General features: G+C 54.2%; 6 protein-coding genes across 6 annotated transcripts; 2 read left to right on the forward strand and 4 right to left on the reverse strand.

The window, feature by feature from the left end:
- Positions 1-1,924: 1,924 nt before the first annotated feature.
- Positions 1,925-2,497, reverse strand: BDP81DRAFT_454033 (uncharacterized protein; the record flags this gene model as incomplete). Its single annotated transcript, XM_060592893.1, has 1 exon — positions 1,925-2,497. One exon carries the CDS (start codon positions 2,495-2,497, stop codon positions 1,925-1,927), a length of 573 nt encoding a protein of 190 aa, XP_060439979.1.
- Positions 2,498-4,811: 2,314 nt separating this feature from the next.
- On the forward strand, positions 4,812-6,502 carry BDP81DRAFT_464944 (fungal cellulose binding domain-containing protein; the record flags this gene model as incomplete). The annotated part of the gene is made up of 7 exons (XM_060594214.1): positions 4,812-4,974; positions 5,032-5,352; positions 5,412-5,541; positions 5,594-5,953; positions 6,046-6,080; positions 6,135-6,224; positions 6,300-6,502. The coding sequence occupies 7 exons, from the start codon at positions 4,812-4,814 to the stop codon at positions 6,500-6,502; spliced, it is 1,302 nt and encodes a 433-aa protein (XP_060439980.1).
- A 285-nt stretch (positions 6,503-6,787) lies between these two features.
- BDP81DRAFT_502229 (uncharacterized protein) lies at positions 6,788-7,735 on the reverse strand (the record flags this gene model as incomplete). Its single annotated transcript, XM_060595561.1, has 3 exons — positions 6,788-6,808; positions 6,913-7,279; positions 7,326-7,735. The coding sequence occupies 3 exons, from the start codon at positions 7,733-7,735 to the stop codon at positions 6,788-6,790; spliced, it is 798 nt and encodes a 265-aa protein (XP_060439981.1).
- Positions 7,736-8,322: 587 nt separating this feature from the next.
- BDP81DRAFT_330972 (beta-xylosidase) lies at positions 8,323-10,211 on the reverse strand (the record flags this gene model as incomplete). Its single annotated transcript, XM_060585469.1, has 5 exons — positions 8,323-8,595; positions 8,647-8,960; positions 9,019-9,661; positions 9,712-9,816; positions 9,870-10,211. The coding sequence occupies 5 exons, from the start codon at positions 10,209-10,211 to the stop codon at positions 8,323-8,325; spliced, it is 1,677 nt and encodes a 558-aa protein (XP_060439982.1).
- Positions 10,212-10,748: 537 nt separating this feature from the next.
- Positions 10,749-11,266, reverse strand: BDP81DRAFT_454037 (glutathione-dependent formaldehyde-activating enzyme; the record flags this gene model as incomplete). The annotated part of the gene is made up of 2 exons (XM_060592894.1): positions 10,749-11,036; positions 11,105-11,266. The coding sequence occupies 2 exons, from the start codon at positions 11,264-11,266 to the stop codon at positions 10,749-10,751; spliced, it is 450 nt and encodes a 149-aa protein (XP_060439983.1).
- A 621-nt stretch (positions 11,267-11,887) lies between these two features.
- BDP81DRAFT_330994 (uncharacterized protein) lies at positions 11,888-14,045 on the forward strand (the record flags this gene model as incomplete). The annotated part of the gene is made up of 5 exons (XM_060585471.1): positions 11,888-11,980; positions 12,113-12,635; positions 12,694-12,986; positions 13,059-13,177; positions 13,238-14,045. 5 exons carry the CDS (start codon positions 11,888-11,890, stop codon positions 14,043-14,045), a joined length of 1,836 nt encoding a protein of 611 aa, XP_060439984.1.
- Positions 14,046-14,968: the final 923 nt, after the last annotated feature.

Consider the following 14,968-nt stretch of genomic DNA (forward strand, 5'->3'; position numbering starts at 1 on the left):
AACGCTGCGACGTGGAGGGGTGGGCAGATGAGTGACGCAAACATGGGCTGGTATCGCATTGAACAGAGACACTTCAGAGACCATTCTCTGGCGGAGAGGTCCCAAGGTCGAGGAGTTGCTTTGTGATGAACATGCCACATGAGAAGCGAACGAGCAGTTGAATCTGGCCATAGCAAGACGAGTCAAGACAAGTCTGGCGCGATGGAGAGGAGCTCACACAGCGTCGACAGAGATGAAGCAGGAAGAACGGGATGACCCTGACCGACCGTGCCGCGTTTTCCCCAGACTCTTGAGCTGCACACACGCATTCACAACCTAATAGACCTTGGACTCTGCTGAAGACGGAAAGGGCATGAAGCCACCCCACACGAACCATCTAGGTACAGCCATGTTTGTCTTTTGGGTCTGTGTCCTGCGTATTGTCTTCTGCTTTATTTCTTCATTCACTCACTCACTCACTCACTGACTGAACTCTCTCGACTTCCATCGCATGAACGGTAGTCTCTGGCAAGAAGTGTCGGACTATGTGCCCTGCTCACTCACCTCTCTACTCACCGACGGATAGCGGGGACGAGAACAGGGGGTCCGGGCAACACTCCACTGAAATTAGAAAGATGAGCAGCGCTGGAGACGGGAAGGGAGGGGGACCTGGGGCTTGGGAGGCACAGAGGGCAGACGAGGGGAGCAACGCAAGAGGAGGGGGGACGAATGGGGGGAAAGGGAATTGCAGCAGGCGAGAAGCCGTGCTGTGGGGCGAGTGGGGACCCGCTCAGGACTGCTCCACAGTGTCCACTTCCCCAGACGCTGTAATTCTGGGGAAGAGGCAAGCGCTAAACCCTTCCAACATATGAGCATAGGGAAAAACCCGTCTCCTTCTTACGAATTGCGCGCTGAAGCAGTATCCAGTCCCTTTTTCGCCCCCCAGTGGGCACGATACCCGTCGGCAAGCCAGCACATCGCGGTCGGTCCACCCTGCAGAGTCTCTTCCTCGACGACTGTCCTTACAATTGATCCCAATTGGAGCGAGGAACCTTGAGAGTTTGGAGACCTCTAATCAGCAAATGCTTCATGTATCGCTGCCATCTATGTTCTTTTCCAGTTTTCATCTATCTGGTCCCCTTTCGACTAGAAATAGCCGTCAAAGGCGGCGACGCCAGGCACAGACCAACACCAGAGCTGAGACGGGATTGTCTGGGGGAAGGAGACGGTACTTGGTGCAAGGTACCCGACAGTGGGCCCGGATATGCACCGGTACTTCCGGCACATGTAACTCTTTCGTCCCGTCCGCTGAGATCTACAAGTAGGGCACCTCACAAAATACGGCTGGCGCGCAACCCCCCCCCCCCGCAGCCCTCGTACCGAATCGGGTCAAGCGGCACAGTCACCTTCCTGCCCTTGGATTTCCCACCATCCCCCGCCGGGCCTGCCAGCCAGCCTGGGGAAGCTCCGCTCACGATGTCCAAAACGGCTTGGTTTCTACGGGTGCGATAAGCCTTCCTTATCCAATCTGCCCCATGCCAGGTCACTTGCATGGGATGATTAGTGCCTGGCGACTTGCTTCTCGATGCCTAATCAACATCTATGTGTCTCAATTCAACGTCGTGTCTCGTTGTTGCTCATCCAAGTATCACAGGCTGCATCACTTCCCTCAATTTCGGACCACCCTGTTGATTCCACGAAAGCTAACATTCAGTGGCAGCGGAGGCCGCTGTTCAGCCCTCTACGGTCCACACCTCCCAGAGACCAGTCTGAGAAGCCAGCGTCGAGCTCGACCAATTCTAATCATGGAACCCCAGAAACAAAGTACATACCAAGGATGAAAGGTATAAGAACAAAACGACAAAAAAGAATATTCCTCCTCGGGGGGTATCCGGCAGCAAATGGACATCCGCAATCCTCATTTCGGGGAGACCGCCATCCTGCCTTATCCCAAGGTAGGCATGCAAATAAAGCTCCCAGGCATCAGCTTATCGCAATCCAAACCCTCGTTCGCCTTGAGCAAATCCTCAATCGTCATCTTCTGGCCCTCAGCAATAGCCCAACACGTATTCCCAATCTCAATCTTATACGGCACCGCCAGCCCACCGCACTGCGGCACCGCAACCTCCTCCTCTTCCTCGGCCCCGCCCGTCGACGACGGCGTACGATACAGCCACCACGTCAAAACGAGCAGGAAAAGCCCAATGAGCACGAAAAAGTTGAGCAGCGGCCTCATCTCATGCCTCCACCCTTTTCTATCGTCCCATGGGTTCCGTCGTCGGTTGAGCTCGCCGCCCTGCATAAAGGGCTCGGCTTCTTCGGTGGCCACGCCGGCGGCGGCGGATGAGGCGCCCGAGACTTGGGTGAGTTGGCCGTATTGAGCGCCGGGCGCGCCTTCCCAGTAGCTTCCGTCTGCGTCTTGGAAGGTGTAGATTTGGGTGTCGGCGTCGTAGCCTACGCGGCGCATGCCGTGCGGGAGACGTTCCTCGTCTGTGTCGAGATGGGAGTAGCGTGACATTTTTGGTTGGTGATGCCTTCTAAGGTGGGTATTGAAAGAGTGAGACAGGCCGGAGTGTCGGGTTGACAGGGGGATCGATCAGTGAGTATATATTGGGCAGGTAGTGTTTAGAGTTGTCAAACGTCGTTTCGGTCGGGTGATGAAAATAAGAAAGAACTGGATTGCAATATGAAAATGGGAATGGGCAGCGAACAGTTCGCTGTACAGTAGGACGGGGGATGGAGGCAGCTCAGGGGCTGATGATCCCATTTGAGGCTGTGCAACCGCGTCATCGTCCCGCTTGTTATCTTATGTCATCAGGCACTCGGGGTCCGAGTGTGGCGCCAAGCTGTCCCCGCAAACTGGGCCGTGCACCTTCCCGTGTTTCCGTGTCAACCGACACCTTGCTTGAGCTTATCGTGTTGTCTTGAATAACCTCGTTCGCGTAGGAGTGCTGTCGACGATGAACTTTCATTGAATTCTATAGGAAAGGCTGAAGTAATGACAACATTATCAATGAGTTCATCTGGTGCGTTGACGTAAAAATACTTGGACTACGAAAATAAGCCAACATTCGAGACCATACACACACAATTCATTCACCTAAATACAAGCTCTGCCGAAACCAAAAAAGAGTTCACAAACCCCCCACACCCCCCCCCCCGGTGGTGCCGATTTGGGGGCTACATCTCTTGGTGCTCATGCTGGGATCGTATGCGGACTCGAACTCGTAGCCTGTCGTCGAGTAGGCTCTGGGCGTGCTTGATTGTCGACTTTAACCACTTCACCACCCAGCCAGTTTGACCCGACCCGTCGACCTAGACGGGCACCTGCTGGCTGGTGACAGGAATGGGTTTGAAGGGGGGTATATAGCCTTCTTGTGTATTCTGGTCGAGTGCGTATTCAGTCGCTATTCAGGTGGTGGGAAAAGTGATCGGATGAAGTTGGTAAGTGAGGTACCGAGACCGCCTTGCTCCTTCCAACACAACTAGAAAATGAAAAGACGTCCATCATGAATCGGAAAGGGTAGCGGTGATTGACATCAAGTAATGAACAGCAGGTATAGTCGGCACGCCATCTTATGACCATTTAGCCATTCATCCCCAGCCGCTAAGTGACAAGCGAAGGAGAAGAGATGTAAGTGTCCTTCCTCCAATATAGGAATACTCCAATATAGGAATACGCAGTTAGGTATGTAAGATGCAGAGAGAAGAAATTGTCGTCGTTTTGCATTACAAACGTTGAATTCTGGCTTCCCCATTACACCTAACGACCTTGTGCTTTATAATATTCAATCAAGCAAGGGTGTGTAATTTCCGCATGACCCAGGAAACAAGTACAAAAGATACACGAATAATGGCCTTTTGGTGTGAAAGTCAGAATTCCCAGCTTATATGTCCTTCTCAACTAACAGGAACGGTACTCTATGCTCGCAATTGAGTCTTTTTTGGAGGAAACCATCAGAGTAGAGCTCGGCGTGGCCAATGTCCGTTAGCGGGGTCAACGCCGGCGAATTTATTCGAATGCGGGTTGCGGCGGACGACGCTCCGCCGTTGCAGCCCCATACGTCGAGGCGGAACTTACACCAAGAGTCGCAACCTGCCTCATTCTTGTTTGTTCTTCACTTTTTTTGACAAGAACTAGGTCAGAATGTCTCGCCACTAACCTCGCTCTCCCTTCTCATCACACACAGTGATTTGACCAAGTTACTATGGTGGCTGTTGGGAAGGCTGGTAATTGCTCACTTCACCACTTAGACTCTGAGATAACCGCGTGGTGGATCGACGGGATTCGCAACCGTAGATCGTGGGTGTCTGGTTCCCGGTAGTCCCGTCTGGAGCATCCACGATACCCTTTCAAAGCATGCAATACGACGCAGAAACCAAGTCGTACCGGCCCCGTCGGCCCACCCCTTCACCAGAGCTGAACTGAATCATACATCTGTCTGCTCGTTCCTGCGGCCCTGCCCCTCCACATCGTCCCCTTCCTGGGTGACCATCCCCTCGATTTGCGGACCAGACTAGTCCATAGTCGATCCAGGGACCCAGGCCCCATCCGATATGGCTACATCCGCCCGTGTTCCCGAGACGCCATTGATGGAATTTCCAAAAGTCTTAGCATGACAAGCCTTTTTCAAAGAGGGGAGTCATGGAAGACGTCGATCCGGCGAGGCGGTTCCCGATATTGACAGCTCTGTCGAAGCGGAGATGACTTCTGGACCCTCGTGAATACAAATATGGGTGGCCATCCCACCGGTTTGACACAAGAGGAATACCAGTCTCTCTCTCTCTCTCTCTCCTCACAACCACAACACATCATCGACAGAACCTTCAAAATGAAGTCCGCAGTCGCTGGTGCGCTCACCCTCGCGGCCGCCGTCTCTGCACAGGCGCCCTTGTACGGACAATGCGGTGGCCAGGGATGGACCGGGGCAACGACCTGCGCTGCCGGGTCAGTCTGCACGTATAGCAACCAGTGGTACTCGCAGTGTCTCCCCGGTATGTCTCTCCAATGCCTCGGCCAGAAGAGTTACAGAGACTAACCAACATCATCAGGCTCCGCCGTGACGACGACCTTCCGCTCCAGCACCCTCGCGACCTGGACCGGCGCGGCAACTACCTCGTCCGTCGGCACGACATCCCGGACGTCCTCGGCCACGAACCCGCCCAGCACAGGCTTCCCCAAGGCCGTCGGCACCAAGTTCAGCATCGACGGCGTGGCGAAGTATTACCCCGGTACCAACTGCTACTGGTGCAGTTTCCTCACCAACGCGGCCGACGTGGACCTCGTCCTGGGCCATCTCAAGACCTCTGGTCTCCGGATCCTTCGTATTTGGGGTTTCAACGACGTCAACACGATTCCCCAGTATGACAACTGTATGAAGCATTCCTAGGCTTTCTCAGTCTTTGTCTGTAGAGTACTAATGATTGAGTAGGGTTCCAATACCTGAGTGCGTCGGGTTCGCAAATCAACACGGGCGAAAACGGCCTCGGACGCCTGGATGCCGTCGTCGCTTCCGCTGAGAAGAACGGCATCAAGCTCATCATCAACTTTGTCAACAACTGGTGAGTTCCTCCCCAAACACCCCTTCAAGGCCACATCTGATATATGTCTTAGGAACGACTACGGCGGAATCAATGCCTACGTCAACGCGTTCGGAGGCGACCACAACGGCTGGTACACCAACACGGCGGCCCAGACGCAGTACCTCAAGTACGTCCAGACCGTAGTCAACCGGTACAAGGCGTCCCCCGCCATCTTCGCGTGGGAGCTGGCCAACGAGCCCCGTTGCCAGGGCTGCGCTACCTCCGTCATCTACAACTGGGCAAAGACCACGTCCGCCTACGTCAAGTCCCTGGACCCCAACCACATGGTGACGCTCGGCGACGAGGGCATGGGTCTGCCTGGCGACACTTCTTACCCTTACCAGTACGGTGAGGGAACGGACTGGGTTGGTCTGTTGAACATTACTACCTTGTACGTTGGCCCCCCCCCCCCCCCCCCCCCCCCCCTCGAACTTGGTCTCCGTGGTAGTGTCCCGTGATGCTAATATCTGATTTTTGTTTTAGGGACTTTGGAACGTTCCACTTCTACCCCAACTCATGTAAGTCTACTCACGATAGTGAGGCATAAGTGGAAGGTCACTAACGAATTATAGGGAGCGTTGGATACGACACTGGCGCCAAGTGGGTGGCTGACCACGCAAAGGCCTGCGTTGCCGCGAACAAGCCCTGCTTCTTTGAAGAATGTACGTCGCAAACCAGGCACAGTGATCTCACAGGAAAAAGTAGAAGGAATGCTGACCAAAGCCATTAAATGATAGACGGCGCGCCGTCAGACCACTGCACGATCGAGAGACCATGGCAAATCGCCTCCGTCGCCACCGCGGGCATGGCCGGCGACGCTTTCTGGCAGCTTGGAGACACGATTAGCACCGGCCAGTCGCACAATGACGGCAACACTATTTACTACGGTACCGATGAGTGGACTTGCTTGGTCACCAACCACGTCGCCGAAACCAACTAGAAATGTCACCGGCGTTTTCTCGTGTGAGGATGTGGTGGTTGGTCTTTATGTCAGAGTTGCTGTCGTCTGACTAAACCCGTAAATAGCCCTTCGATTCGATGTATATATTGAGCCACGAACTTGAGAAAACTGTACAACGTTTAATGAGTGAAGCTGCGCCACTGAATGGAACATTACTGCTTGTGTTCCAAGAATGAGGCTTCCGATCGGATGATTCAACTTGCCACATGCAAGAGCACACCCCCCCTTGGGAGTCAGAACGAATAGATGTAAGTATTAGAAGCCTTACATCGGAAGACCGTTGAACTAACACCAACATGGAAACATCGCACCAAGTCATCCCCAACAGCTAGTAACCCCTCGCACAACTTAGTCTCCTTGATGCTAGTCCTCAACAAATCCTTCTCGACAATAACATCCTTCCACGAAACCAACTCGGGGACATTCCAATTCACCCACACCATCCGCCCATTCAAAAACCCCGCCTCCTCCGAAGCACTCCAAACCACAAAGTCCCCCGCCAGCCTCTCATCCGTCAGTTTCCGTTTCAGCCCAGACTTGGTCAATAGGGCCGTCTGCACCGCGCCAGGATGAAGCGAGACAACGCGCGCTTCAGACGCCGGGACGCCGTCAGCGATGACCTCCGCCAGGCGCAGCATCGCGGCCTTGCTTGCGCCGTAGCTGCTCATACCGGGGATATGGAATACGTACGCCGCTTTCGTGTTGATGTTGATCACCACACCCGGCTTCTCGTCATAGGCTCCAGTCTTGAGGCCCCTCCGGTGGCGGAGGTACGTCTGCGTCATCAGCGCCGTGCCAAAACACATTCGTCGTGAAGCCCTGCCACCAATCCTTCAAATCCGCGTCGACGAAGCTCACCGGCTCGGAGAGGTACCCGGCGTTATTAACAAGGACATCCGGGGAGCGGTCTAGGCTTGCAAAGAGGGATGCCACGTGTTCCGGGGAGGAGACGCTGCCTGCACGGAGAGAGACTTCTATGTCGGGAAAGTCTGCGCTGAGGGCGGCGGATGTTTGCTGGAGGGTGGACTCGGTGCGGCCGGTGAGGATGAGTTTTGCGGCGTTGGCTTGGGCGAAGCTGCGGGCTGTGGATGCGCCTATGCCGGAGCCGGCTCCGGTTATGACGACTGTTTTGTTGGTGAATTGTGTTTGGAGGAGGTGAGGGGACAGTTCTGGGTAGGGTTCGTAGTGTTCTGTTTTTATGAAGGATGCCATGGTGATGGAGCGATTCTCTGCTGTGGCTTTCTACGACTTCCACGCACGAGAGAAACTACTTCAAGGAAGGAACTAAAAGTACGTGTACTCATCTCACTTGACGTTGACTCAAAGTTGTGGCTTACCAAGCACAATAGCTACATCATACGAACTTCGGAGCAGTACACCATGAGATTAGTCACTCCAAAAGGAACATCAAAGCGGCACTTTCAGAAGCTGAAAACTGTAGCTTTCGGACTGTTGGAAGGTAAACGGCAACATGATTCAAAGTAAGGTAGCATTCGCGACTCTGCAGGATGGGCGGCGCCGAGGTTGAAGAAGTCCGAAAGGAGGTCTGTGTAGGTGAAGCTCTTTCACGCGCCGAGATGAGCTTACTTCCAACTCAAAATAACTTGGGATGAGATCCAGGCTGTTGGGGAAGAATCCAAAATGCTCCGGTCCAGACGCTATCAAGTCTATAGAACGCCTGGCTGGCTGTTTTATTGCTTGGGGTTTCAACCCAGCTGATATCCCACAGAAGCAATCTACCGAAGGCGCAGAGTACAGCACAAGATTGACCAGCCTTATGATCTTGTTTACTTTGCCGGTCAGATTTCTCGGATCTCAATGTCTGTGAAATCTGAAGGGTCCAGCACTGGTTCACTCTGGCCGAATGAGTAAATCCCGTACATGACGCCGCAGAACGCCCCTCCTACGGGAGGGAAGACGGTCAATGCCTCTGATTTGAAAATCTTGGTCGTCGTAACCCCATTCACTGAGAGATTTATCTCATAGTCGGAGGAATTGGCGGTGATTGACAGCTTTACTGGCTGATCTAAATCAAGGGCAGGTACTCCCGAGTCCAACAGGGGTTGCGTCACCTTTGATCATTAGGAAGAGTCCCGAAAGGAATCAGGTGGCCAATTACGTACCTTGAGCTCATTGACCTTACCCGTAGGCTCCCTCGTAATGATTATCGGGACGGCGGGTCCTCCGTCTTGTGGTTGAACAGCGCCAATGCCAATGGTGGCGTAAGAGTACTGACTCCACCAGACCGTGATGCCAGATTCATACCCTGCCCGACTGGGCTTGAAGAGCATCGTAGCCCTGAAGGTTTCGCTGTAAGACGTCTGCTTCCTCAAGATCATCGCGGGCGATTCGGGACTATTGAGATCGAAGCAATTCCCGTAGAGCCTCAGGTAGCCGGGACGTTCCGTCAGGCTATGGCAGGGCTTGATGGGCGTATCTAGAAAGACAAAATCAGCTTCAGCTCTGAAAGCAGTGCTTCGAATGCACAAACTCACTCTTGTGATACCAGCCAATCTCCAGGGAGGATCTGGACAGATCTGCCTTCCACTTAACTCCGTCAGCGTCAGCAATGGTGGCCTTCTGGATCGCTTCCCTGCCACTAGTTTGAAGTGTGATATTGCGACCCTTGTTAAAGACGGGCCAGTCGTCCACCCAGTCAACCTGCACCAAAAACGTCTCCCGACCCATCTGCGGCTCGAGATACTTCTCTCCAACCTTCACGGGCCGGACACCGAGCAGCACGGCCCACCATTTACCACTGCCATCATCAAAAACGTCACAGTGGCCGGTCCTCTGCACCTCCTCGTCGGGCCCGTTGTACCACAGAGCCTTGCCCTGCCCCTCCCACGGCCCGTACGGTCCCGTTTGGCTTCTGAAGACCCACTCTTGATGGCCGGCTTCTGTGCCGCCTTCGGCGGTGAAGAGGTAGTAGAACTTATCCTTGCGGATGATGTGAGATCCTTCTGCGATTCCGTGTGGGGATTCACGGATCACTTGCGGCGGGGTGAGCGTTCTGCCTGTGGAAATGTCTATTTCTGAAATGTGGATGGCAAAGTCTTTTAGTTTGAGGCCGGAGGTTCGCTTTCCCATGCGGACTGTTGTTGAGAGGTAGACCTTTCCGTCGTCATCCCAGAAGAGCTGTGATTGTGATTAGTCGTAGTCATGTATGGTTCTAACAAGCTACTCACGTCTTGATCGAATCCGGGGTTGTCAAAGTACACGGGATCTGACCAGGAGTTTTCATCCCAGATATTGTCCGTCCAAACATAGAATCCCCGAGGAAAGATACGCTCCTATAAATACACATGAACATCGTCCCATAATTATAAGCATGGTCTTTGCTCACATCACTCGTCGGTCGATATCTCTGAAACAGCCCATTGGCGAGATACCAGCGCTTCTCATGGGGCCGATAGCGCAGCGTGCTCGCCCAGCTCCCGGCACCAGTCTCGACGGTCCTCAGCTCGATCTGGCTTCTGCGCGTGAGTGCGTGCCCGATGAGCTTCCAGTTGATGAGGTCCGTTGAGGTGTATATGGCGCAGCCTGGGAAGTATTCAAAGGTGGAGGTGGAGAGGAAATATGTCGTCGGGGTTGACTCTGTTGCTGGCACTACGCAGACTGTTGGGTCTGGGTTGAAGCCCGGGATTATGGGGTTGAGGAAGATTGGTCCATCTTCATGAGAGGCCATATTGACGATCTCCAATGGAAATGATGGTACCTCTAAGGTAGGATGGCAGTGCCAAGAATAGAATTGCAGTTGGTTGGGGACTTTTTGGAAGTTGACCTCACGTGAAGGCTTTCCATCCAACAGCTCGTCGGTGCTCGTCGGTGCTCGCCGGCGGTTGAGCTCGGCCTAAGTTTCTCCAGCAATCACAGATCGCCCCCGGCCGGAGGATGCGATCTCCACTTTGAGAGGTGGAGTCCTTCGCCGCCGCCCGACACGGCCGATGGTGCCGATGACGGGATACGAGCCGCCGGAGGTTAGTAGCCGAAGGCTGCGGCCACAATGTAACACTGACAGAGTGACATCAGCGAGCATGCAAGCGACTCTTTCAAAGGAGGGCAGATGAAACTTTTTCTCCGCCTCTGCATTGTATCTCAGTCAGGAGATGGAACGGGACGGCCCGTACTTCAATGTCGTGGTTCCTATCTTTGCGTCTTGCACACAACCACACGAACACAGACTAACACCAATACTAAAGCCATCTGAAGTGGCATAACCCGTTCACATTGTATCCTTTTGCGCAGTCCCAGCAGTCGTCAACCACTTCGCCTTGCGAGTACAGAAAAACTCCAACTTTGGCTTCCACAGCTCAACACCCTCACCCTCCACGCCCTGCGCGTCATCCATCGTCCCGGACGTGACGGCGATCCGGCCGGGGTCCTTGTCGCTGACGACGAACAGCGAAGAGCCGCAGGCGCCGCAGAACGAGCGGGCCAGGGAGTTGCCCGAGTTGGACGTCCCGGCCTTGTAGACTTTGATTTTCTTCTCTGGATCGTCGACGGTGAGGTTCTGGAATTATTGATATGTTAGTAACTGAACATGTGACCTTGGAGGGGCGGGTGAAGCGGGTGTCATACATTTGTCTCGACTAAGCTGTTCGCGCCAAAGGACGAACCCGTAAACTTGCGGCAGCTGTTGCAGTGGCAGACGACTCCGAAACCGAATCCGCCGGCGACGGTGTACTTGACGGAGCCGCAGAGGCAGCTGCCGGTAACATTTGTTGGTGTCTGATCGGCCATTGCGATTGAGTATCTGGAGTATGATTGACTACGGGCGTTTGATGGCGAAATAATTGAGGCAAATGCCGTGATGCGGAACTTCAATTCTATTATAAACTCAATCATCTTCTTCTAGCGTGTTAAATGGCAGGGCAAAAAACGGTCGAAGGTGCTAGATTCATCTCGCTTCTTCCATCCGTCTCACCGCTGGGTATCATCTCGCCCACAGATCTGTCCCGTCCCGCAGGCAGCCTTTTCATGCAAGTAAGCGCCGCCAACTGTCGTCGATCTTCCAAAGTGCGACGCCTCAGTCATGATGGAAACAAATGCACAGGTGGTACGTGACCATCATGAGACACAAAATGAGGGGAAAGGATTGAGGCACCGAATGCATCAATCCGAAAAAGGAAAAATGAGGTAGCGCAAGCAATGTGCTGAGAGAACATCAAAAGCGGCCTGCTGGCTCAGCCCATCCCCGTACTATCCCCCAATCGAGACATGGTCCAAAATCTCATTGAGTCCTCAGCCGTGGCTGAATTGAGGGCATGTCAGTGGTTCAAAGGTCCGATCTAGAGGCTTCACTCCCCTCTCATCTCTGCCTCACATTCACCATGCTGAGCTGAGAATCATAAGCCGAATATCATGGCCTCTGAATCATCGAAGCTGCCATCCGCTCCGAAGAGACGGGCGAGACTCCAAAAGTCGTGCACCGAGTGTCAGAGGCGGAAGCAGAAGGTTAGTTAACCAAAGGCCCATCACAGATCAACACCAATCCACCCGCCCTGTAACGGTATCACATGTCCAAGAACGACCGGAACCTGATCACTTCAATTTCATACACAAGACTAAAGAATGGAGATGCGGTAGTGCATAACCCGACAGCCTGGCGCGCAGTGCGTCAACTGCTCGAGGCGGTTCCCGCCCGTGGAGTGTACCATTGTCCAACTCGGACCATGTATCCCGAAGCCGGTGTACGAAACACAAGTCCTCAACTTTGAGCTGTCCACGCTTCCCTCGAGATCGGGGAAGCAGACAGAGGTGACTTTCCACGGTCTCTGCGCCACCTCGTTACTCGGCATCGCGTCCCTGGACTTACCCGGTAGACTGCCCGTCCGAAATCGCTACAGGGGAGAGCCCAAGTCGAGATGCTTCGCGAGCCATCATGATCACGCACGCCTCGGGGGAGACTGCTGCGAGGACAATCGAGAAGAGGAGAGGGCCGTGTCGAAGGGCAAGACTCGCGCCAACCTCTTTCTCGATGGAGACGGTGACCCCCTGGCCTTCTTCCACAATAGTATCGCATCCATCGGCGGTATCCTCACTGAAGTTACGACCCTTCACGGCATGCCGCTCCACGAAGGGCCTAGAACGACGGAGCTTTTACATTTTTGTAAGATCCTCAGTGTCATCACCCTTGGAGCATCGGTAGCTGACAAGTCTGCCCACAGACGTCCAATTCGTCGCGCCCAATATGGTGTCGATTGATGGCCAGAGCCAGCCGCCCGTGTTCCTCACGGAGGTCTTACCGTGGATGCTGCAATCCCCTCTGTTTCCCAACATTGGCATTCTCATGTCCTCGATGACTCAGTCACTCGAGCGAGGGGTGGAAGTCGCAAAGAGTCCCGAGTCGCTCGCCCTCAAGTCCTGGGTGCTGTCAATGATTGCGGACTACATGCGGCGACCATTTGATGCGATCGCGACTGAGATGGTCCGGTGCATTGTGAATCTGGTCGTTATGGAGGTCAGTTTAACTTCTAGTCCCCAAAAACATCTTGATCAACCGCCCCCAATGAGACACTAATTTCCCTCGCAGTGGTTTTGGGGTGCCGATGAGAGCATGTTCGCTCACATGAGAGGCATCAAGCGCATGATTAAACTTCGCAAAGGCATGCGAGGGCTGGGAGACATTGTAGGAGAATCCATCCTAATTCTGTAAGTTCAAGTGAGTTCGTATCCAGTCATGTAAGTTCTTGCTGACACAAGATCAAAAAGAACCGATTATGAGATTGCCTGTGCCTTTGAGACGGATCTCTACTGGTTAGAAAACGACCCAGCTCGGGACGAGGAAATCCCCATCCCGACGACGTGGCCATACTGCTACGACAGCCCCTTGCTGGCGTCCGCACCGCGGTTCGAGAGCATCGCAGAGAAGCTCGGCATCTGCGCCGCGACGGCCAAGATCCTGGACGACGTGCGGTTCCTCACGGAGTCCGTCACATCGGCATCGGCGTCGGGGGCGAGCAAATCAAAGATTCGATCAACCGCATCGTGGCTGTACGACAAGCTGCGGGAGAAAGGCACAGCAGCAGCAACGGGACCCACACAAGTCGCCTCCAGCTCCTCCGAAAAAGAACGGATCCTCGAGACCGTCAGGATCGCCGCCGTGATTTACAGCTGGTCCATTAAGTCTCTGCGACAGATTTCGCTGTTCGACGACGCCGAGATGCTCCGGGCGGCGTATGCCAGTTTGACGAGCGTGAGCATGACTACATGGAAAGGGATCCCGGGGGTGTTCTTGTGGGTGATGCTGGTGGCGGCCCCGAACGCGGCGGCCGATGCCAAGGGGCGGTTCGTCAGGAGGAAGATGGCCGTGACGGGGCTGTCGATCGGGTTCGAGGACTTTGCGCTGGGGATATCGTACCTCAAGGCGTTTTGGGGCGTGCAGCGGTGGATCGCCAGGGAAGGGGGCGGCGAGGGCGAGGGCGAGGGCGATGGCGTGGGAGAGGGCGCCGGGGTGCGGAGGCACGAGAGGCTGGAGGATAAGTGGTCTTTTGGGTCTTGGCCGGGAGTGTCGGTATAGGTCCACGAGAGTCACGAGAGTCACGAGAGTCACGAGAGTCACGAGAGTCACGAGAGTCACGAGAGCATCAAACCCTCGCAGGCTTGCGCGTTGTGTTGTTCGGGCCCCCGGGGTGCTGGGTTGCGGACTTGCGGTAGGAGATAGCCTACGGGATATCCGTACGGAGCCGAGCACGGAATAGGGGGAGGAGGGCGAAGAGGGGCGAGCAGATCCTGCGGCGTCACGAAGACATCAGATGCTTTGATTGTCTGACATTTTGAGTGCTGGGTTTGCTGACCGATCATTGGGTTTTGCTTCTTCGTTCTTGTTGGGTTCCAATTTGTTGGTGGCGCAGACAGAGATACATGTACATCATAGATGGTCACATAAGGCAAATAGTTTGATGCTCATTCTGGGCTCTGCCACTCTTGGTATCAGTGAGTGACTGATGGTGGTGTGGCATGGACTCATGGAGTAGGGATGAGCAGGGGATGAAGGAGGGACGAGAAAGGGATGAGCATCTCGGATTTCCTAAAGGAGCAATCCGGTGGACCGGGACCGCATGCGCAAAGCAACACTGCACTCCGCATTTCTCCCCCGGACGCAGCTGTCTCCTCTACCGCTCGAAACTCTCTACCTTTTCCTGTTCGTCTTTGTCTGGTTGATATGCGCAGTCCAAGTGTCTAGCATGCTAGCGTAGCAGTGGCAAGAGTGGCTATCTGGATGCATACCGACGTGTAGGTTTCCGCAGCCAAGGTAAGGTTACTCAGGTCTCTCTGTTCATGATGGTCTGGAACTCCCAGACAGGGATGATAATGGGGGTGGAGATGAGTTCTGGACCCTATTTCCAAATATTGCAGTTTAGACCCAGTTTAGGTCCCTTGATTTTCTTGCTCCATTCTCTACGAAGCTTCACGATGCAACTCTGAGTCTCTGACAGTCTG

This window comes from Colletotrichum phormii (genome assembly GCF_030913505.1).
Source record: "Colletotrichum phormii strain CBS 102054 chromosome Unknown BDP81scaffold_26, whole genome shotgun sequence".
NCBI classification, from domain to species: Eukaryota; Fungi; Ascomycota; class Sordariomycetes; order Glomerellales; family Glomerellaceae; genus Colletotrichum; species Colletotrichum phormii.